General features: G+C 54.3%; 1 protein-coding gene across 5 annotated transcripts in view; it reads left to right on the forward strand.

The window, feature by feature from the left end:
* The window catches only part of CTIF (cap binding complex dependent translation initiation factor), a 279,877-nt gene that overhangs the window by 151,379 nt on the left and 105,916 nt on the right, over positions 1–22,582 (forward strand). For all 5 annotated transcript variants that reach the window (XM_045065609.1, XM_045065610.1, XM_045065611.1 and 2 more), the window contains one exon: positions 920–996. In XM_045065609.1, coding sequence (XP_044921544.1) covers positions 920–996 — 77 coding nt within the window. The remainder of the gene's footprint in view (positions 1–919; positions 997–22,582) is intronic.

Genomic DNA, 22,582 nt, shown 5'->3' on the forward strand with positions numbered 1-22,582 from the left:
TGCCAGTGCTCGCACCCATGTCCCACCGTGACACACTTTCCTGCTGGGGGGAGGGCGATGGTTAAGAACAGAGCTGACCATCAGCCCAGCTTCTGCAGATCATTCTGCCTGGGGCCTGGCATTGACAGAATCAGCCCCCTGTTATAAGCAGAGGGTCCATCTCTAACCTTGACATAGGTGTGTAGTTATTGTACCAATGGCAACGTACAAAAGATTTTACCCAGTTTAAAGTTTAAAAAAGCATTGAAGCATTATCTTGGGATTTTACCCAGTTTAAAGTTTAAAAAAGCATTGAAGTATTTTGCATTTCTCCTAAACACTCCCCAGGAGTATGAGGAATAAGGGTCTTGAGGCGGAATTGGACAGGCCATCCTGGACCAGGGTGAGGCAGCCGGTGTTCTAGCACACTGCATCTCCATGACACTCGGGGTTTGCAAGGCACTGCATCTCCTTGATCCCCTCGACAGCCCAGAGAAGATCCTGACATCCCCAGTGTGTCAGGAAGCATAGAGATGTCATGAGCGTTCAAAGAGTAACTTGTCCTTGGTCATGCAGCCATGAATCCGGGACCTGGCCCCAACTCCGTCACTAATTCTCCACGAAACTTTGAGCAGGTTCATTCATCCCTCTGGCCCTGAGCGTTGTCATCTGGAATTTGCGTGACTGGATATAACACATTCTGAGGTCCCCTTTGTGTCCCTACTGTTCTTCAGTCCTGTAATTCCAGCATCGTTGCCTGGTGGGAAATTGACTAACACAGTTTCCATTTCTCAGTCTGGATTTGGCGGTCAGAGTCTAGTCTTTCCAAACTCCCGATTTCCTTTTGGTCATAGACGTTATCATCAATAGTTATGTTTAAGAAGGTCTTTGCTCTCTTTCACAAGTTACTCACGATCCCCCTTCCTCCCACACCACACAGGGCTACCACCCGATGCCCCACGAAGTGGAGATCGCCCACACGAAGAAGTTGTTCCGACGGAGGAGAAATGACCGGAGGTAGGAGAGACTCCGTCAAGAGCTTTGGGTTTTCTGTCCTTGGCCGGCCGTCTCTAGTTCCATTAGTTCTGACCTGGGTTTTGCTTTTCCTGGGGACCCACTGATACCCATGAGATGAAGTGATGGGGTCAGGTACCAGTTGGGAAGTGGGAGCCCCACTTCTCGGAGCTGGCCCAGGAAACAGATCCCTCCAGGAGGCCAGGGACAGGGTGCTGGTTCCACAGCTCAGGAAGAGAAAGGCTCTTTCCATTTGCAGCAAGGACAGCAGTCCTCAAGGGACTAGGTCCCAGCTAACATGTGTTTTGAGACATGGCCTCCAGGAGGCTCTGAAGCTCACGATTCCAAGGGCATCTGTGTCTCCTGCTCTTCCCTAGTCACTGCAAGTTGTCACTGGCTGTGCTCGGCTCTGTGGTGACAGGCGACCAGCAGATCCGCAGCCACGCGTGCACCTGCTCTCCAGTGCCTGGAGGAGCAGAACCCAGGGTCTCCCCATAGTTCGGCGTGCTGGGTGATAGCAAGGGGCCAGAAAAAAAGTGCCCCGAGGCAGCTGGGGCTCGGAGTCCCAGGAAGACCTGCCTTTGTTCCTGGGGAGACTTTTGCGTGGAAAAATCTTCGTGGTAGATTTCAAGTGGAAAACTCCAAGTACAGAGCGATGTTTGTAGTCTGTGGACGTTTGTAGTAAAGCAGGGTTAGAGTATGTTTTCTGTGTGGATATGCATCAGTTATTTCTGGTTGGAAACATTAGAAAAAAGGAAGGAAGGGAAAGAGGCAGGAAAGAAGGAAAGAGAAAAAAGGCTTCTGCCCAGGGAATTAAAATGAGGCGTGTGCCTCTATAGGGAATCACTTCTTGGATCAAAGGGATGGCCTGTGGTTTTACCTTTAACGAACAGAATATTCTTAGAGAACCAAGGGAACAGTCTAGGCGACATCCCTTCCTTGCAAAGTGGAGGTGCCTGTTCTCCTCCTGCCCCCTTGAAATGAGGGCCATGGCTGACTAGGGTCCCTGGGCCTCCCCTCCACACAGGGGCCCTGAACAAGGCACGTTGGGTGCTGGCCACAGCTCAGGCCACCTGGACGACGGGTCCCCAGGACTCGTCGTCATCAGCTGGTGGACTTAGCAGGTCAGAGGCCCTCCCAGGAGACAGGAATCACACCACTAACTAGGAGGAAGGCCATCCTGGCTTAGGAACCAGAAACACTAGGCTTGTTATGAAGCAGCAGGGAAAGGGGAAACTGAGCCAGGAGCGTTGGACCAAGCCATGACCAGAATCATTGACCAGAATGATTACTGTGTGGACCGCCTCAGTGCTGTGCTGCTTTGCCAAGATAATGCCTCATTTCTGGGCTCCTAGAGGAGGGAAGAAGAAGGGAGCACATCTCTAAAAGGGGAATGGGGCTCTCGGGCGACTGGGGAAGAGGGAGAGTAGAGGCTGGGTGTCCCTCCTCCCCTGTCCCCCAGCCCGGTCCCGAGTCTGTGTCTGGAGGTGCGGGGAGTCCCCGAGCTTTGAATGTACAGTCACCCCCTGACCCAGAAGCAGCGGCAGGCTGCTGCTCTCCTTCCAGGCCAGCCACACCTTGGCTCGTGGACCTGGCCGCCTGTCTAAGCGGGACCCCCCCCCCCCCCGGACAGCGGTGGGCCTCCGGAAAGCAGCCGCTGCCCCAGGAATATAGGAAGAGGGGTGTGACAGGCACACACGGGGAAGCTGACCTTCCGCCGGGCCACGCTCGTGTGAACGAATGCCCGGTTAGGTCAGCGCACCTCGCAGAGGATGTGGACCCGGGACGGGGTCCAAAGCGAGGCAATAAAGATGATTAAAGGGATGGAAAGTATGTCCCGGGAGGAGAGGCTAACGGGACGGGGCCGGGGAAGAGGAGTCTGCAGGGAAAGCACGGTCACGCCAATAAATTCGTGAAAGATTTCCACGGAGGCTAAGAGCAGCTGCGTCACATTCAGAGGGACCCAAACCAGGGGCAGCCAGCCGGTAATGAAAGAAGTCGGTGTTCAGCTAGACCCAAGATGGGCTCGGGGAAGAAACGGCTTGGTCGCTGAAGCTGGCCTGTGTGGTGCCTTGTAGCCTGGAGCAGGAAGTCTGCTTCCTCTCCCCGCTCCGGCGGGAGGCCAGGCTGGGCGTGCCCTTGTTGCTTTTCGTTCCAATTGTTGAAGTCAGAGACGCATACCCTGGAATTAGACCCTGGATGTGAATTCGGCCTCCCCCATTCACTAACTCTGTGACCTGGGCAACTTGCTGCATGCCCCTATTTCCCCTTCTGTAAAGTGGGTCTATGAAGTGGGAGGCTTGAACGATCAAATCCTTCTAAGGCCCCTAGAAACGGGCTTAGTGCCGGCCCGTTCTTGAGTCCAAGGTACACAGAAAGCTCCACAAGGTGAGGGGTGAGGAGATGGCTGCAGAGGGGCTGGGCTGTGCCCTGTGATCTCACTTAGGAGCCCAGGGAGCTTTGCCCTGCATTCCCTCCAGGGTCAACCACCCAGGCAGACAAGGCAGGAGGGCCCCTCTGCTCCCACACTCCAGGGGCTGCTCCCAGGGGCTCTGTGATTAAAGTTGAACTGTGAATGTCTTCTCCTTGTTTTGCAGAAAAAGTTTAAGCTCCTCAACAGTTCCTAGGTTGTTGTCCTGGAAAATGTTCTGAAAACTTTTTGAACAGCTAGTAACCACTTCTTTCTTTTGGGAAATGACTCAAAGATATTTGCTGTTTTCAGGCAAAACGATGCATTTCGTGATAGCAAAGTACTGAGTATTTCAAGTACTCCTCAGAGAGCAGCGGCCTTGGGTGCTCTGTCCCCGGAGCCCTGCTGGCTGGAGGGGGCCCTACAGAGGTTCCCCTCCTGCCCCAATCTACCCACCCAGCAGGTGCAGACAGAGGAGGGGGCTCCCAGAGGGCAAAGTCATGGCCATGCTGCTGACCCACTGCTTGTGTTGAGTGAGTGCTCCCCTGCTGGGCTGAGACATTCTCTCCACCCCTCCCCACCCCGCTCCATTTTGCAGAGTGAGCAAACTGATGCAACCAACAGCCAGCAGTGCCTGTGTTCCCTGGGAAGCTGACTCTGGGTTGGAGAGGAGCGGGCAGGGCCCTTACTGAGGCACATCCTTTGGAACAATAGCTATAGAAGGGAAGGGAAAGGAGCAGGGTAGGGCAGAAGGAGAAGCTGGGCTGCAGGGCAGTCTGGCTGGGGAGTTCTGACCCTTCAGGGAGGTGACTTCAGAGCTGTCCCACGATGGAGTGAAGGAGCAGGTCTTTATGTCCTCACTGCCACAACCTTATGCCGGCAACTGTCATCGCCCAAGGCAGTTTCCATAGGGGCTGAGAGCTGGGGGGGTGTCTGCCCCAGCACGTGCAGCCGCTGGTGGGGGGAGAAGTACACAGTTCCTGAAAGGGAGACTGGGTGGTCCCTTACAACGAACACCCCAGTGGGAGCAGTACTTAACTCTCCTCCTGGGACTGATAGAGTGGTGCTCCGTACTACATTCTGGGCTCTGGAGCAGAGCAGGGAAGTGCCAGGCTTGGTCCCTGCTCTCCGGGGCCAGAGGTGTAGCTTGCACAACCTCTCTGGCTCCTGAAGCCACCAGAACGTGGTGTGTGACTGTGCAGCATCTGAGCGTTCAGAGAAAGGAGCCAGCAGGGGATGGCTGAGGAAGGCTTCCTGGAGGAGGTGGGCTTTGTACTAACCGTGAAAGAGGATTTGGAAGGGGGGTTGGGAGGAACGTGAAAGTTGCCACAGCTGGACAGGTGCGGGAACCAGGGATTCCTACCACCCCCTAGAAGTCACCCCCCACATCTCCCTAGGCACAGCCCTAGGTGCTGCTGCCACCACCCCAGCTGAACTAAGTGGAAGGGAAAAGCCAGAGTTCCTGATTCCTGATGGGCCCCAGCCCAGGGTGATACAAGCCCCTGTCAACCCTCCAGAGCCCAGCCTCTTAACAGAGCGGGGCCTCGAACATAGGCACGTTCCCTCCCACGCTGCCCTCACAGCTGGGGACACAGGAGAGCCGTTCTCCAGATTAATCTCTTTCATTAAGTGAGGTCTCAGAACGGTTCATTGGCTGCATGTGCAAAGCAGATTTGGAAGGAAGAAGGAAAGAATGCTGTGGTCATCCAGCTATGGTCCTGCTGGGTGAGGAGCAGGAGAGCGAGCTGTCCCCACACTTCTGCACGCCGCCCCTCCCTGGGTCCCCAGGTGGTGCGATCGGACCACATCCTGGACACTGTAGGGTGATTGGAGCCTCTGGCCACTCTTGCTGCCTCTGTCCTATGAATGACCATGACCGTGGCTCGGTGCCCTCTAATTGTGGAACCAATTAAGAATGTCATCCCTCCTTCCCTTCCTCTGCCAGCAGGTGCCCAAACCCTCCCTGGGTGCCCGGCTCTTTCCCTAGGGGCAGAGTGTCAGCCATCAGGTTTGATTTTGCAAGTTCTCTGTGACATCATCTGGGTCACTGATAAAAATGAACATGACATCTGGAATTAGGGGTGATGGATTTGCAACTTGGTAAATAAACTAAAAATCCTGAATTATGTCATTTAAGAGGGTAGATTTTGTTGTATGATTTACATATCAATAAAAATTTTTTAATGGATAAGTCCAGTCCCCAGACAGAGTGATGCGACAAACCCCTGGAAACATTCCTTGAATCTTGATGTCTGCAGGGTTCCCTAAATGTGTCAGGCAAGTGACCCTTTCAGAAAAGGCAGTCCGTTTGGTCTGGGTTTGTGTAAATCTGTGCTAGCCATTAGTGGTGACACTGTTTCTTTCGAATCATCTATTTGGGACTCTCTGAGAGAAAGAATAATTGTATTTTTCTGGTTTTTTTGTTTTGGTTTGGTTTAGTTTTGGAAAATTTGAACTGTATGCACACGGCTACAGTCTCTAGCACTTCGTTCTCCAAGATTCCTCAGATGTGTTCCGGGGCCATTTATGACCTTAGTGCAGAGTTCTCTTTTCCTGAACAAAATTGCTCCATCCCTTGGGCAAGAAGATGAAAACTCAGAGTCCCCGTCGTCTCCCACCATCCTGTCCTAGGTCCTGGGCGCCGTAGACTTGCTCCTCCGGGTCTGCCTTTCCTGGGCCAGCACTTGTCGCCTGACAGAAGTCAAACTTTTGTTTCAGCTGCCTCCTTAATTGTACATCATCTTCCTCAACAACCTTGTGCTCCTGCCCTCCTTCTCACTCAGAAGATGAAAATACAATTTAGGACCATCATCCGCCGTTGGTTGGCCCACTCTTTGTCCCGTCCTGATGACTACCCCATACTTTGATGGTCATCGCTGGGTATGGGCAACCCCTCATTCCATTCCAGAATCACTTCATCCCTCCTTCTCCTCAGTTCTAGGCTCAGGGGCGAGGACCCAGGGATGCCCTCTGCCTCCTTAACCCCCTTCCTGTAAGTCACAGTTGCTTAGGGGAGCTTGCCACTCCCTTCAGCGCCACACATGACCCCTGCAGTTGTGGAGGTTTATCTTGTAAGGATGTAAGCTCCAGCTCTTGCCAACCAGGAATGGGTCAGGAGATAACCTCATTCAGAACCCTAGATTTAGCCATTGGCTCATTCACACACATTGTTAAGTTAGCCCTTTTGGAAGGAGAGTCAGTCCGCATTACCACAGATTGCACATTTGCAAATTTGCCTGCTTGCTAAAGCACGTGTGTAACCCCCAAAATCGGTATTCACAGTCCTTTCAAGGTCATTCATGGACATGCATGGGGCAGTGAGAAATTTGACTTGCCCAACAGGCACGTTCGCAGCCGAGGTCAGCTCAGGAGACGCCCCGCCTTTGTGTTTCAGCCCTCGACGCACAAACAAGCGTCCTTTTCACGATCGATTTAGCGCCATGATGTTCACACGTGTGTGCTTCATGTTGGTGACTTTGCTGTTTAAAGTGCTCCCAAGTGTAGTGCTGAGGTGCTTCTACTGTTCCTAAAGGCAAGAAGGCTGTGATGTACCTTCTGGAGACACATACACGTGCTAGATAAGTGTCATTCCCGCACGACTTATAGATAGTCCTGGTACCGAGACGCATTTTCAGGACCGATCGAGTGCTGTTGTCCATGAGTTCACCACTGAGGCATCAACACTCTATATTAAGCAAGGTGTCTTTGAGCAGAAACACATAATGTAAAGTTTATGGATTGATCAAATGGGGAAAATGTGGCGGCCAGGGTCTCGCAGAAACCTAACCCTGTATATCCCCTGGGAGCAATGGTTCGGTATTCCCTAATTCGGTGTTTGCGGGACTTTGTAGAACTTTGCTCCTGTAAATCGCTCTTGAAAGCAGTGTGGGGAGGTGGTCAAGGTAAAGGAATGTATTGTGAGGGATGGGATTTCAGACCTAGTGATTTATCCTGTGTGGCTGGTGGTGGCAGAGCTGGGGGCCAGAGAAGGGAGGAGCAGAAGACCCTTCCTCCCCGGGACGTCCCCTGGCTTGGGGTTCATAGAGGGGACCTCTGCTTTGTTCGCCTCATCCTGGGATGACGACATCCTTGAGCCTCCCGCACCCCCGGACTGCTTAGCACTGCAGTGACCATCATTGTCACCCTGTCATCAGGAGCCCAGGGGACAGCGCGACAGATCACGCTGCCATAGCCTGAGGTTTGTCTTTATATCCCAGCAAGGAAATTGCCCTCATTAAGTCCCTGCTAAAGATAGATAAGAAAATGGGACAGGCAGACCCCCACCTGGCAGGCAGCCCTGTCAGATTCGAAGCAACATGAGTCAGATAGGAATTATTTTTAGGCTCCTTCTCCTCCCTCCCCCACGCCCACCCCCAAGCAGGCACTCTTGGAAAGAAGAACAGCTCATTTCTTGAAACCAGATGTCCACATCCATGTCCAACGGATGTGAAATTCCAGCCCTGATAGGCCTAGAGAAGACCCCAGCCCCTGTACCAATCATGATGGCTGGATTCTCCCGTGGGCCACGTAGCCACCTTGCGCCGCGATCCTGGGCAGAGCTGGCTGTGAGAGGGCCTGGCAAGGCTGGCCTGTGACTCAGGTGACCAGTGTCCCTTCCCTGGGTGCCCTTTCTGGCCCCTCTTCCCTGGCACACGCTCCATGCTCGGGATTGGCTCTGTGCGTCGCACTTCGTGGGAAAGAAAACAAGAGCCCGGGACCCCTCTCCCAGGGGAGGGCCAGCATGTCCCTTGGGCCGGGGCCCGTATCCGTGGGAGGGCTATTTTGTGCATTTTGGCCGAGCTCCCAGGTGCCGGGCCTGCCCACCCTGGCCGTGGGCATCTACCCGTCTGTGCCCGCTCTGGGAAAGCTGAGCCTTGCCCTTCTCTGTTCCTTCTCTTGCCCTCTTTCCAGATCGTAGGATGTATTCAGACCCCATAGACACCAGATGGGGAAAGAGAGGGACCAGGAGGCGAGAGAGCTGGCAGAAGCAGAAGCAGGGTGCCCCGCACCTAGAGGCCTGGGCGGTGGCAGGGTTGCCGACTGGGAAACCAGCTGAGATTGAGGAATGCCACCTTCACGGGCTCTGTGCCTGGGACGGGAGGGAGGGTGGAGACCCCAGGAAAAGCCACCTGAGTGGGTTCAGTTTCTCCTCCTTGGGGACCTCGGTCTCTCAGTTTCGGCCATCGTGGGCATTCAGGAGTTGGCTCAGGTGTCCTCAGGTGTCAGAAATGTTAACCCCCAGCCCTGCCTCCCTTGTTGGAACTTGTGGAAACGGGCAACTCTGGGGGGCCCCCAGGGACTGGGCCCCGGGCACCAAGTCTGCATGGCCTTCCCTGGGGGTGTCACGCGTGGTAGGCAGCCCAGGGCTCTCGGCTTCATGACCAGCTCCCCCCTCCCTAGGCAGGGGCTCTCAAGGAGCTAAGGATCCTCCCCAAGCCGATTCTTCTTGCTGAATCCCAAGGACACTGACACACAGCCTGCAGAGGTGTGGATAGGTGACATCGATGGCAGGTACACAAGAAGTCCCGGAGGCCAGCTGGGGCTTTCAGTGCCAATAACCAGTGCCGCTGGTGTCTTCAACTCAGCCCCTGTGCCCTTTCCAGAAAGGTCTAGAAATGTAGGCCATTTCTGCTGCCCCGTGTGCATCTTTCAGGACCCAGTGTGGTCTAGGTCGGTACCCTACTACCCTGGCCACCTGGCCGAGTGCCCATACTCCCAGGGCTCTGGCTGCCAGAGATGGGATGCTGCCTGGGACCACCTCACTCAGAGGGCAGGCGGTACATGCCCCTGGTTCTGGGGCCTTTTGACCCGCCCTCCCGGGCAAGCCCAGCCCACCCTCACTCCTCCAGAAGTCACTCAGCAATTTAACAAGCATTTCCAGGATTCTGACCACATTCAGGACACACTGAGCCTTTTATGAAATGGCAGCTCCTCTTGTCTTGCCACCAGCCTTAGCAAGGAGATACTGGTTTTATTCCCACTTTACAGGTGGGGCAAGTCATTGGCACGGAGTGGTGCAGGAGCTGAGCCAGACAGCAAAGCTGAGCAGTCTGGCTTCAGAGCCTGTGTCCCCAACCAGTCCTCTGCGGAAAGCTCTCTGTCCCGCCCCCAGCATGCGCCGCCTCCCTCTTCGGGTCCTTCCCGGCCTCCTGCACAGCTCCCTAATGAACTCATGTGCCCCAGTGGTGAACAGCATGGGGCTGGTGTTTTCTAATGGACTGAGTGCAGAGCTAGTGCATAATTCAAAGGAAAAGTGAATGGCAGGGTTTCAGACGAGACCTTCCCGACAGAGCCACTCACCTTCTGCCTCCCGCACCCCAGCTCTGGCTCAGATGCGCCTGGAGAGCCCTTCCCTGGTTCAGAGGACTCGTGCATGGACACATTTAGGAGGTCCCTTCCGTAGCCAGGGTTATGGGGGCCCCACCTGGTGAGAAGCTGGAGGAGGGGTGGTATGAGTTCTGGAATGGTGGGCAGTTCTCCAGGGAAGGCCGTAGAGCCGAGCGCCCTTCCTCCTGCTCCCCCAGTCCCCGGGGGGCCGGGCCTAGGGTGCGCTCCCCAGGGTTTCCCAGCGAGGATGCGAGCACAGGTTTCAAAAATACCAAGGAGCCTTCCTGCCTGATCAGCGTCTACCCTCAGCTCCAGGAGTTATTTCTGAGTCTTCCCTAGTAATTTAAGTGTAGTCATTTATTCCAGTGAGTGTGTTTTAGGGAAGCCAAGGTGGCCGCTATTATGGTTTGGAGTATTTGGCGGGGGAAGGGGGGGCTGGTTTCCAGAAGTGATGCAGGACCTCAATTAGGCAAGACATCAACAAACAGAATTAAAATAACTCGAGAAGATAGACCCTTGGGTCTTCGGAGGTGATGCCTGTGCTCTGCCCCCTCCCCCCAAGGGGGACATGAAGACCAAGGTGTCTCCTGTCCCCTGCATGCCCAGGGGTCATCTCTCAGATGGCACCTGCAGACATCTCACTGCCCTTGAAAATGCAAAATGGAGGGAGCTGCCAGTTCTTTCCAAGTAGATCTGAACAGACAGCCAGAGAGACAGATAGCCAGAGAGACAGACAGCCGGAGCACCAGGAGCAGACAGGCCCACAGCTGTGGCAAGCTCTGGAGGTCCGCTTGTAGGTGGACACTCAGACTTACCAGCAGTTCAGGGGGAGCTTAAAACTTACAGCCCCCAAAACATTAACACCTGAGCAGTTTGGGGCAGAATTATTGATTATCTTCCTCCCACAACCCCCAGAAAGACATTGTTTTTCTTTCCGTTTTACAGACGAGGAAAGTAGCTTGCACAGGGTAATGAAGGAAGCTGCCAGCATGTAACCTTCCTTCTGAACCTTCAGAAGCCCCTACCAGTGCCAGCCAGAGCTGCCCCCTCCCCTCCACTCCCTGGAGGCGTGCCCCCCTTGCCTGAACCTGCCCCCCGTCCCCCCCACACACCTCCCTTCTGCTACGTGGGCTTCACTGTGCTCTCTGTCTGCGCAGGACCCCTCCCACCCAACTGTCGCCTTGCGGGTTCCCTCCCATCATACAGGTCCCACCTGCCCCACTCTCTACCCCACAAGGTCTTTAGGGGCCTCTCTGGTCCTCCTGCCTGACTTTCCCCACAGAGGCAGGCCTGGCCTGCACCCAGAGAGCTCTGCCTGCCTCCCTCCAGCTCTCTGGCTCACTGGAGCAGGTGCAGCATCAGAGGGACCTGAGGACAGGGGGAGGCCCCAGGAGATGCAAGAGCTGCTGGATCAGTGGTGTGAGGGAGGGCGGGGCCCCGCATCCTGAGCCACCTCTCCAGGTGAACACAGGAGCCCAGAACAAAAACAGCCCCCCGGGGAGGGGCACCTTATCCACAGTTACACCCTCCCTTGGGAATACGTCAGCCCCTGAGCTGTCTTCAGACTACGATTTTCAGCTGATTACAGACTTTCTGTTGGCCGGGCCGGCGCTGAACTCCAGGAAGATGTGTGGGACCCAAAACAAAGACGAGGCATGTTGTGAGAAGGAAAAAAACACAGTATGGGGCTGTGTGTCGGTTTGTTTGGTCTGGTGGCCCAGTGGCCACAGTAAACGTGTTCCAGACTGGCTCCATGCATCGGGGAGCAGATGGCACAGCCTCATCACCGGGAGCAGGACACCTGGGGCCTTTGAACCATGAGCTGCAGCCCTGGCTAGGAGGAGAGAGCGGGGATGGGCCAGGCAGAGGGCAGAATTCTGACTTTGCCCTGATGTTCTGAAAGGTTGGGGATGCTCAGTCAAGGGTGGGGTGGGGAGGTGATCGCTGGAACGTCTCTAGGCAGGGCCCACGAAGGCCAGCTCCCTCCGAAGGCCCCCCTGTCCAGTTCCCATGCCACCACCCTTGGGACAGCAGGGGAGCCTGGGGCACACTCTTTTGGCCGAAGCTCTAGTCTATTTTTACGGTGGTGCTTCTTCTGACACAATTGGAGGAAGCCACCTCTACCTCCCACTATTCCTGAGCAGCGCCTGTTGCCCCCAGGTTTTCTGATTTTGCCTCCCATCTTATGAACTGGCATGTCAGTGGTCGGCCTGGTCTTAATGGGTAACCAGAGCAGGTCACTTTACATTTGACCTGAGTTAAGAGAATGATCTAGGGCTGAGAGTTTCCAGCACCCTGAGACACCAGTACAGGGAGGGTTGAGAGGGAGGGAGGGAGGGGGTATGGGTTGTATTTTCTGAAGACAGGATTTTTAGCTCCTAAAGGCCTAAAACTGTCCCTCACTTTAAGCAGACATCCCTTGGGCCCCTACCTTCCCTTTCTGGAAGTCACAAAGCAGGAGTCACCGCAGCCAAATGTGTGGGTGGCCCCTTGAGTGTACAGACTTGTCCAGACTTGGTTTGGGGCTTGTTGCTAGACGTGGAGCCTCAGAGGCATTTCTGCACCTGCCCCGGGCATGTTTCTCATCTGTAAGAAAGGACGTTGACCTTCTAAGACTGTTCTGCAGCTCGAACGGGATGATGCTTGGAAAGCAGGTATGAGATGTCAAGGAGTGCACAGCCGAGGACCCACACGCGAGTATGTGTGTTTGCAGGGCACACGAGTCTGTGAGCATAGCTGTCTGTGTGTGACGGCTCCGGGAACTCCAACATTTACCGTGTCCAAGGAGAGTTTGCTGGAAATGAGCTTGGCCTGGGCGCTCGCATTGGTTATCTCTTGCTGTGTAACAAACGGTTCCAAAATGCAGAGCTTAAAACAAAAAACAGTTATGATTGCACGCAGTTTCCAAGGGTCAGGAATCCGGGAGCAGCTTAATTGGGTGGTTCTGGCTCAGAGTGTCTCTGGAGATCGCAGTTGAGTTGTTGGCGGAGACTGTGATCATCTGAAAACTTGGTTCAGATGGGACTGGAGGGTCCACGTCCAAGCTCACTGACGTGGTTGTTGGCATGCCTTAGTTCCTCAGTGGCTGTTGGCCGGAAGCTTCATTTCCTTGCAATGTGGGGCTCTCTGTAGGGTGCGCAGGACAGAATGAGTGATCCGAGAGAGAGAGAGAGACAGAGACAGAGACACACCAAGACAGAGAGAAGGTGTCATGTCTTTTACAACCTAATCTCAAAAGTGACTTCCCACCCCTTCTGCCGGATTCTGCTGGTCATACAGACCAGCCCCGGTATGGTGTGGGAAAGAAGGACACATGAGCCTGAATACCAGGGGATGGTGACCATCTGTATCTGTTTCTCGTTCTTTCTGTGTCATCGCTTCCCCCCCAACCCCCCACCCCCACTTTGAATGACCTAGTAAAATCCACCAGTAGCTCTGAATAGGTGTGAGGTGTTTAGTGTTTTTTCTTTTGCAGTTCAACTTCCAATCTCTCTGACAGTGCCTTCCTTAACCCTCCCCTCCATTCTTCCGTCCCCCGTCTGTGGCTCCTCTGTAGAGTGGACGTGAGCGAGCGTACTTCCTCCCTGGGGAAGGTGTTAAGCCAAAGGATGCTGCTGTCTGAGCTTTGGAACATACGTGTCCTCCGGGGGGTCCGGCAGGTACTTCCAGGGAAAGGGAACTTTCCAAGATACACACGCACTCACACTCACACACAGCCTTATTTTCCCTCAAGCGCTATCATCTCAGTCATCATAGAAGGTTGGGCTTTAATTGGAAGCATACTGACATCCTCGAATCTGGCAGATGCTGACAGGGAAGGCTGCCTTGGGTAGGAGAGAAAAGAATACAGATTTTTTTTAATGATTTTGTTTGTTTATTTAGAGAGAGAAACAGCACAAGCAAAGGGAGGGCGAGTCTCAAGCAGACTGCATGTTGAGTGGGGAGCCCCATGCAGGGCTCGATCTCACGACCCTGAGATCATGACTTGAGCAGAAGTCAAGACTCGGATCCTTAACCGCTTGAGCCACCACGGTGCCCCAGAAAGTATACAAATATTAGCACCCCAAGGAGAGATGTCTTCCAAGGAACACCTCCCAGCATCCCCACAGCAGGTCTGGGAAGCAAATAAAACACAGGCAGGTGTCCCCATCTTAAGAGTTATACAAGGGAGGCTCAGAGAGGCCATGCAGTTTCCTCAAGACCTTACAGAACTGACTCGGATACCCAGACGCTCTTCCACAGGATTCTGTGCCGTTGGCCCCATACAGGGAGACATGTGCTTCTCTTCTACCCGTCCCAGAATACAAGATGATTTGGGGTTGTCTGCCGTCTGAGTGAGGGGTGTCCTGCCTGGGATGGATGAGCAGATATTTTAGGGGTTCAGAGTAGCAGGGAGAGGAGAGACCTCCTTCAGAACTGGAAACAGTTTGGTGGGCGTCGCGGGGGAACCGTGGTGATGGGCGAGAGGGGGCCCTCTGTAGTCTGTCCCTTCCTGTCTGCAGCCCCCCCCCCCAACCAGAGGTACTTCAGGGCCCTCTGGCTCCAGGTGGAGTCGTGTAACAAAGAAATAACAAGCCCTCTGACCGAAGCTGTGCTGTCCAGTACAGTAGCCACGGTGGCTATTTGAGTGAGTTGAAACGTCAACTCAAATTTGTCCTTCGGTCACCCCGGCCACTTTTCAAGTTCTTGCTAGCTCCACAGAGCCGACGGTTACTGTGCTCGACTGAACAGGTAGAGGAAGTTTCCATCCTTGCCCAAAGCTCTGTTAGATAGCCCGGCTCTGCAGAAACCCTCCTGGGCCACAGAGAGCCAGGCCTGGGCTGGCTGGGGGAGGAGACGAGGCTGAGGTAGGACAGTCTGAGCATCTGGGTAGGGGGAAGAGGCATGGAGAGCAGAAGGAAGAAGCTGAGAAAAAGAAACAGGGGTTCACGGAGCACACATGGCCCCCAGGGGGGCTCAGGAAGGGGTTGCTTCTCTTTGTCCTGGGTCTGGGGGCAAGGAACACAAGCCACCGTGCTGGGCTTCCAGAGCGTGCAAGGGCCGCTGCTTCCAAATCTTTGCTCAGAAGCATGGCTGGAGGCAGACAGAATGCTACCCCTGGGGAACAGTCTTCAGACCCTCTCTGTGGGCCAACAGGACCCCTGGGAGCTGAGTAGCCTCCCCCACACCCGACGGGGACATCACTGAGAGAGGTGTGTGCAGAGTCCGAATTCAGTGACCCAGGGCACATCCTTGGGAACAGGAGAGGCACTGAGTTATGGAAACTGAGAATATAAACCAATAGAAGACCTTCTTAGTTTCGATCAGGTTGGGGCCAGCTTCCCAACTGTCCCCCCAACCACGGTCCCCTTGTCCCCATTATTGTAAAGTAGTTACTGCAACTGCTCCTTATGGTGTGCCCCCGGTCCTAGGCATCCTGTCTGGATCAGGGGTCAGCAAACTTACCCCATAAAGGACCAGAGAGCGAAACAAACTTCGTTCACTAAAGCAGATGGTGGGGGATTTGGCCCATAGGCCATCGTTTGCAAATCCCTGATCCAGATTTTCACAAATCCTCCAACAAGCCCAAAGAGAAGAAAATTGGTTTCTGCCATACAACGAAGACCAAGAAGCCAGTGAAGTCACGGTTCTCACTCTGCTCTCACATGTCTCATGTCCCCTGCCCCTCCCTGCTGAGAATGAGTGCCTTGGCCCAGGGTCCCTCCCTGGAAGAGAGGTAGCAAGAAAGCCAGAAGAGAGGGACTGTCTTGGCCCATTCCCCAGCATGCCCTAGTCCTTGAACGCAGCACTAGATCTGAGAGGTGCACATCTCGGGCTAGTGTGCTGGCCTGATGCTTGAGCCCAGTCTGATCAGCCTCACACACCCTATTGGCTGCCTGCCCAGAGGGGACAGAGGTCCCCGGGGATACATTTTGACCTGGAGACTGTAGGTCTTGACAAATGCTGCCGAGGGAGACCTCAGGATTCAGGGTAACCTGGGAGTAGCCGGGGACACCTAATGGTAGCCACAGAATTTGGGAGGCTAGAGGGAAAATCGAAGTCACAGGTATCCTGCTTCCCTGAAGTCATTAAGGCAGGGCCCCAGAAGGTAGAGGCGGAAGGAGAAGGACCAGCAGCGCGGGCGGCACGGTCCGGATGCGTCTTGCCGCAGCGACAGGGCTGGCCAGCCCAGACCCATGCCTGCCAAGGGACAGCCACAGCCTCCAGCATCCCCCTGGGGAAGCCTGCTGCAAAGTCTGTCCCCTACCACAGTGGGACCCCTTCTCGAAGTCTGCAGCCTGCAGCTAACAGAGCAGCCCAAAACCATCTGCCGGCTAAGAGGGCTCTCTTGCTCTTGGTGACCCACTCCTGACCAGCCCCCTTCTGGACATGCGTCTTCTCATTCAGTCTCCTCTGGAGGTCTTTGGGATCACAGCAATGTGTCTTCTGCAGACCAGGATGGCCCAGCCAGCCAACGCTGTCCCTTATGTGCCCTCTGCATGGCACCACCATGCCGCCGAGGGACAGGGCACCACCATGCTGCCCAGCTCCCCGCCAGGGTGTCTGTCTAGAGTTTAGCACAAGGAGGCACCCACTAATGTGAGCAGCTATCTGGGGGTGTCAGTCTTCTTTGTGCCTTCCATAGAGGCATAGTGGACCCTCCACGGGTTTTCCATCTGCACGTTGATTGTGTGAATAATCATCATGTGAATGAATGTTATCTTGAGAGGTGCTGGGCCTCGGCTGCCCGGACTTCCATCATTAGTGCCTGCCTTCTTTAAAATCCTTAAAAAGTGGCTTAAAAATCCACATTTCCTCTGTTCCCTGCAAGGTGTAGCTGCCCTCCTGGGGAAGTAATATCCCCAGACTCCTGGACACCTTCTCAGGACTGACTTTATGGAGATGGATGGCAGATGAGGGTTGGGGGCGAGGTGGGGCAGAGAGGGAAGTTGGGAACAGCACGAGGGTGGTAAAGGGGCAGAGGAATTAAAGGCCAGGCTTGGGGGTCTAACAACTGGATCTCGGTCCTGCCCGAGCGTGGCTGTGGTCCTGCCCGCCTGTTCTGGGAGTGGCAACCTCCCACGTCCATGAAATCCCTCAGACCCCCCTACGGGGTTGAAGCAGGTCCAGCTGGGCTCCTGGCCAGCCACTCTTCTCCTGGAGGAACCTGCTGAGCACAGGGTCGGGAGATGGACCCTCGGGGCTGTCGGAGCCATGCCCAAGCCCCACAGAGCCGCTGTGGTCAGGAGGAGTCGCGGGGACACGGGTGACCTGGCAGGAATCTCTGGCTGCCAGGGAGGAGGCTTACCAGCTTTGGCGAAGGCCTTCCAAGGTGGGCATTTACAATGCAGCTGGCCCAGCCCACCACAGAGCCACAGGGAGTGTCAGGAAGGAAGAAAATTCTCCCCGTCTGCCCAAGGTTTTTCACTTTGTAGGAGCAGCAATATGGGAGATGTGTCCTTTGGGCCACGCCTACAGGGACCAGGACCCTCCCCCACAAGCAAGCAGGTGCCCACACCTCAGAGTGGTCGCCCTGACTCCCCCTCTAGCCCCTTTCCCCCAGCAATCATGACTGGCCCAGCCCTTCTCCTCATATCTCAGGGCTGGGCTCAGGCATAAGCTTCTCCTGGGTAAAGGCCTACTTCCCATCTTTTTTTTTTTTTTTAAGAGAAAGAGAGAGCGGGACGCCTGGGTGGCTCAGTTGGTTAAGCAGCTGCCTTCGGCTCAGGTCATGATCCCAGCGTCCTGGGATCGAGTCCCATATCGGGCTCCTTGCTCCGCAGGGAGCCTGCTTCTCCGTCTGACTCTGCCTTCCACTCTGTCTGCCTGTGCTCGCTCTCGCTCACTCTCTCTGACAAATAAATAAAAATCTTTAAAAAAAAAAAAAAAAAGAGAAAGAGAGAGCACAAGCAGGGGGAGTGGCAGGCAGAGGGAGAAACAGACTCCCCGCGGAGCATAGAGCCGGATGCAGGGCTTCATCCCAGGACCCCGAGATCACAACCTGAGCCAAAGTCAGACCTTAACTAACTGAGCCCCCCCAGGAACCCCCCTGCTTCTCATCCTAAGACTCTGCATTAACAGCGGTCTTCATTCCAATGGAGGTGGATGGCAATTTGGAGTCCCACTAAAGAATGTTTGGCGATAGAGCCAGCCATCTCCCCGAGGCAGGATTAGGTCTCAGCAAGGCCACTGGGGATGTTGGGTTCTTCAGATGCCATGGAGACTTCCCTGTGAGCCTTGGCTCAAGTCCGACACAGGACGGGCTAGGCCGGAAGGGAGGCTGGGGACCCCATCCCCTCTCCCCAGGACTGGGAGTTGGGGAGACCTTCAAGGCCACTCCTTCTCTTGGCAATGACTGCCCACAGATATGGGTCAGGGCTGCCCTCCTTGAGTGTGGCTATGGTGAAAGAGATAATGTCAGCTTAGCTACGTGAGAATGATTCCAATCCCAGGATTCACGTACCTCCTGCTTATCATCAGGGCAGCATCGTAGGGCAGAGAGGGAAGTTTTGTTTCTGAGACAGAAGCCCTTTGCAGAGCTGGCCTCCCCACCTCACGATCCCCGGGTGGTAGGAGCCATGCCTGTGAGCAGGACCAGAAAGGGGGGCTTTGGTCAGGAAGGGGGGTGGTCTGCTGAGTGCCTACAGGCCTACGTCTGTCCCAGTGTGCAGTCTAGTCAGAGACAGAAGATGAAGATATGCTGAACAGGGGCACCTGGCTGGCTTGTGCGGTAGAACGGGCAACTCTTGATCTTGGGGCCATGAGTTTGAGCCCCACACTGGGCATAGAGGTTATTTTTTAAAAAAGAGATGTGCTGAACAATTTGCTTTGTAATGTGGTTGCATACATGTGTCTTTGTGTATGTGTGTGTATGGTGTGCCTCTGTGTGTGTGTGTGTGTGTGTGTATGTGTTTAATAGTACAATGCAGGCCATAGGCCCTGGGACTTGAGAAAAGGGAAGGATTTCTGGGGTTTACCGCAGCAGCCAAGAAGCCTTCCTGGAGGACGCAGAATGGGATTTGTCCCTTCAGTGGGGCCAAGTGGAGGGCAGGGGGATGCGATGCGAAGCGCATTCCTGGTAAGTGACTGAGCAGAGGTAAAAGCCCTGTGGGATTCAGAGACAGTGAGCAGTGCGGCCTGATGGGACAGGACAGCACCCAAGTAAAGAGGGCAGGTCAGGGAGGCATGCCGTCCTCCGAGAGCCTGGAAAGTGAGCAAAGGGTTTAAACCGAGCGCATGAAGCTACAGCTGCCTCTGGGATACTTTGCATACAGATATCCAGGCAGCAAGTCTAGGAGAGGACATCCCCGGAGGGGGACAGCAGGTGGCAAGGCACATGGTTGGAAGCATGACGCTCAGGGAGGATGGTACTGAGGACGAAGGCCACGATGGAGAGAAGCGAGGAGAGGGCACATGAACAGACTCTCTATCTCCTGGTGTCTCAGAGAGCCTCAGATCTTTGTCTTGGGTCCCAGAGCCCATTTCCCATCCTTTTAGGCTGAGGTCTGCAGAGCCCTAGATGGTGATTAAATTCCCCCATCAAGATAAGTCATGCTGAAAACGTCTACCCGGTGGTGCTAAGGTCTGATCAGAAGGGGGAGGTGCTCCCCTTCCACCTGCTGTGCTCCCAAGGAGCTCCGGCCTGGGGATCTGGGGCCAGAACAGGATACATCTCATGTGTGCTTGTGGAGGGGAGAACGGATGGTCCCGGGGGGAGGGCTGGGCCGGTTGTTATCCTGTATGTCAGAGGAAGCGGAGGAGTTGGAAAGGGCACACCAGGGTGGTCCGGCGGTTAGGATGGACTCATTCCTGGGAATGGTTGCCACGAAGTCTTTCCCCCGCTTCTCCATCGCGGCAACGGCTCCTTCCCGGAGTGTTATGAAAACCTGTAATTACCGAGCTGGCCCTGGGTGGGAACGTCCAGACCTCCTCGTCTTTCTTCCAAGATACACTGAGTCAAGACCCGGTCAGTGCAGAGAGGGGATGACTCTCCCCTGTTCCTTTCCGCATGGCCCCACGGGCTGTGGTTAATGAGCTTGGCAATTGTGGATTTGCCGTCTGCGATTCGAAAAGCGAAGGGCATAGTATAAGAGCCTGTGCCCCTCTGGCTCCACAGCCAGCTGTCCTGCTCTCAGCAATGCCCCGGGGCCATTCAGCAGACCCCCCTCCTCCCCCACCCCGGAATCCCCAGGGTTCGGGGCCCTCCCTGCCTCGAGCCGCTGCGAGCGGAAATCAGAGCTGCGGATAGAAGCTGGGAGAAGACGTTGAGCCCAAGCGTGTGAGGCACAGCTTAGTGGGAAGCCCCACCCAGGCTGCCACTTTGGGACGGCTCATAGTTTTGCTCTTTCTATTTCTTCCAGTGATTTTTCTTTTTGGCATATTTATTTCCTGGCCTCTTGCCTTTACATGTGTGAGTTGTGTTTGGGAGTGTGGGGAGAGAAGGAAAAACAGAAAGGATGGGTGGCTCCAGATCTGAAATCTTTTCCATGCTCATGCTCCGGGAACTTTCTGGATCTGCACCACTGTGGCCAGTGAGCCCCCAGGCTCCAGACGGCCCTTCTGGGGAAGGTGACCCTGGCCCAGCCTCGGGCAGGAAGAGTGCAGGAGCCTGCTGTCAGGGCAGGCCAGTCGTGGGGGCTCAGCCCTCGGCCATCCTGACCAGCTGCCCGGTCACCTGCTGTTCCACTCTGACTCTGGCATCTATGAACTCCCTGGAAATGTATTGCCCAGCTGGCTGCTCCTAGGGACCCCCTGCTTTGTAAGCACGCTCTTGCCTCCTGCTCACAGCTCTGTCTCCAAAACCCAGCCCGTGGCTCCTTTTCACCTAGCAGCCCTTTGCCACATGCGAGAAGCCAGTGAGGGGACACTTGCCTTCTTGCCTCCCCCTAAGCTGATTTTGCCAGGAACCATTTAAGATCAGCCTCTGTGCATCCTCTTAAAAACCAGAGTGTCCACTCCAGGGGTCACAGAGAATGTCTTTTCCACACCTCTTTCTTTGCAGCAAGAGGGCACGTCCGCACTTGACGTCTGCAGAGCCCAACTATGACCTGAGTCCGCGGTTTCTGCCCTGATACCTCTCCTCATGTTGACAAGGCCCCACTATGCCTATCTCAAGAATCAGGGAGTTCCAGAAGTTCAAAACAGGAAGAAACCACAGAATAACCCATTCTCTTATGAACTGTTGCACATGGACTCTTAGGGACTGCTTGCCGCTTACCCAGAGTGCTGGGGCTTGCTAGAATTGAACCACCATGGCACAGATGTTTCTAAAAATCTATGAAAGCTAATTAGGGGGTGGGTGGGGGGCATCCTAAAAATGAAAAGAGAGAAATGAATGACCTTAAATAATAGTAACTGAAAAAAGCAAAGTGGAAAAAGTATACACAGTACACTTGTGTTTCTCCCTGAAAAGGAGATACAAGTATACATTCCTATTGATTTATAGTAAGATAATGAATGGATGGGTAAACCAGAAAACTAATGAAATGGTTATTTATAGAGGCAAAAGGCGGAGAGGACTTTTTTTTTTTCAGACTTGACTTTAGAACTGTGTAAATAGTTTACATAGTTATAAATAAAAATTAAACGGAAATAAAAACAAGCTTTTTGCTGAGCCTAAGAGAGCAGGTGTGCTGCCTGAGCTAGGGTGTCTGGCCAGCTCCTGGGGGAGCCGTCTCCTTGAGCTCCAGGCTCCTGGATCCTCCATCCTCCTCAACATGGTAGAGTGGGTATCTAAGAGACTTCTCAAACTCAACCAACCCGAGAATGAGCTTCTAACCACCTCCCAGGCTCCCTGGTTCAGGTAACACAGCTCCATCCTCGCAGCTTCTGGGACCAAATACCTTAGAGACATCCTTGACTTCTCCCCTTCTCCTACCCGGGTCTAGCCCATCTGCAAGTCCTGCCAGGCCTACCTTCAGACCCAATCCAAACTCCACTCACCTCTCACCATCTCTGGTCCTGCCCTTGTGGCTCAGAGCACCATTGGCTCTCATCTGGATCATTCCTGTAACCTCTTTGGTCTCCCAAATTGTCTTTTTAAATGTCATTTCTCTGTTAAAAATCCTTCAGTAGTTCCCCATTGTACATACAACAAGAGCCAGAACCCTTTCAGTAGTCTACAAGGCCCCAGCTGACCTGGTTCCCATGACCTCTGACCTCATTCTCTACCATCCCCTTCACACTCTGCACTCCCAACTACCCCTGACCTTCTTGGAGGCTTTGAGCATGCCAGGAAGCCCAAAGGCCCCAGGGCCTTTGCACTTGCTGTCCCCTCTACCTGGATTGCTCCTCTCCCAGATATTTACATGACTCCTCCCTCACATCTTTGCTCAGTAGTACCATTTCGATGAGACCTGACAAAGGTGCAGCCTCATAACACAGATGCTTCCATCACACACTAGCACTCCTAATCCTCCCTCCTGGCTTCGTATTCTCCATAGAACTTAACACCTTCTAGTGTTGAACATGATGTGCTTCTTATGTTTATCATCACTTTCTCCCCACTAGAAGATGAGCTCTGCAAGAGCAGGGCTTTGTGTCAAAATACTCCTGACCATATCCCCAGGACTGGTGTAGAGTAGATCTCAGTAAATACTGAGGACAAGGAGGTAGCCAGCCTACCCTAGGGTCCCGACTTTATGCTGTTGGGGCCTTTCAGCACTCCGTTACGGTCCTGCCAGCTTTACAGTGCCCACCCTCATGCCGTGGCCCAGAAATAAGTCTGTTAGACAACCCAAGAGAGACTAGCATCAGCGTCCAGATTTGAAGCAGAAAGAAATGTTGGTTTCCAGCATCCACTCTGGGCCTTGGTTAGGAAGGCTTAGGCCTGGATCTTTGAACCACAGCTGGTAGAGGGGCAAAGGTGACAGA

The sequence above is a fragment of the Mustela putorius genome, unplaced genomic scaffold (genome assembly GCF_011764305.1).
Source record: "Mustela putorius furo isolate JIRA1106 unplaced genomic scaffold, ASM1176430v1.1 tig00003858_pilon_pilon_pilon, whole genome shotgun sequence".
NCBI lineage: Eukaryota > Metazoa > Chordata > Mammalia > Carnivora > Mustelidae > Mustela > Mustela putorius.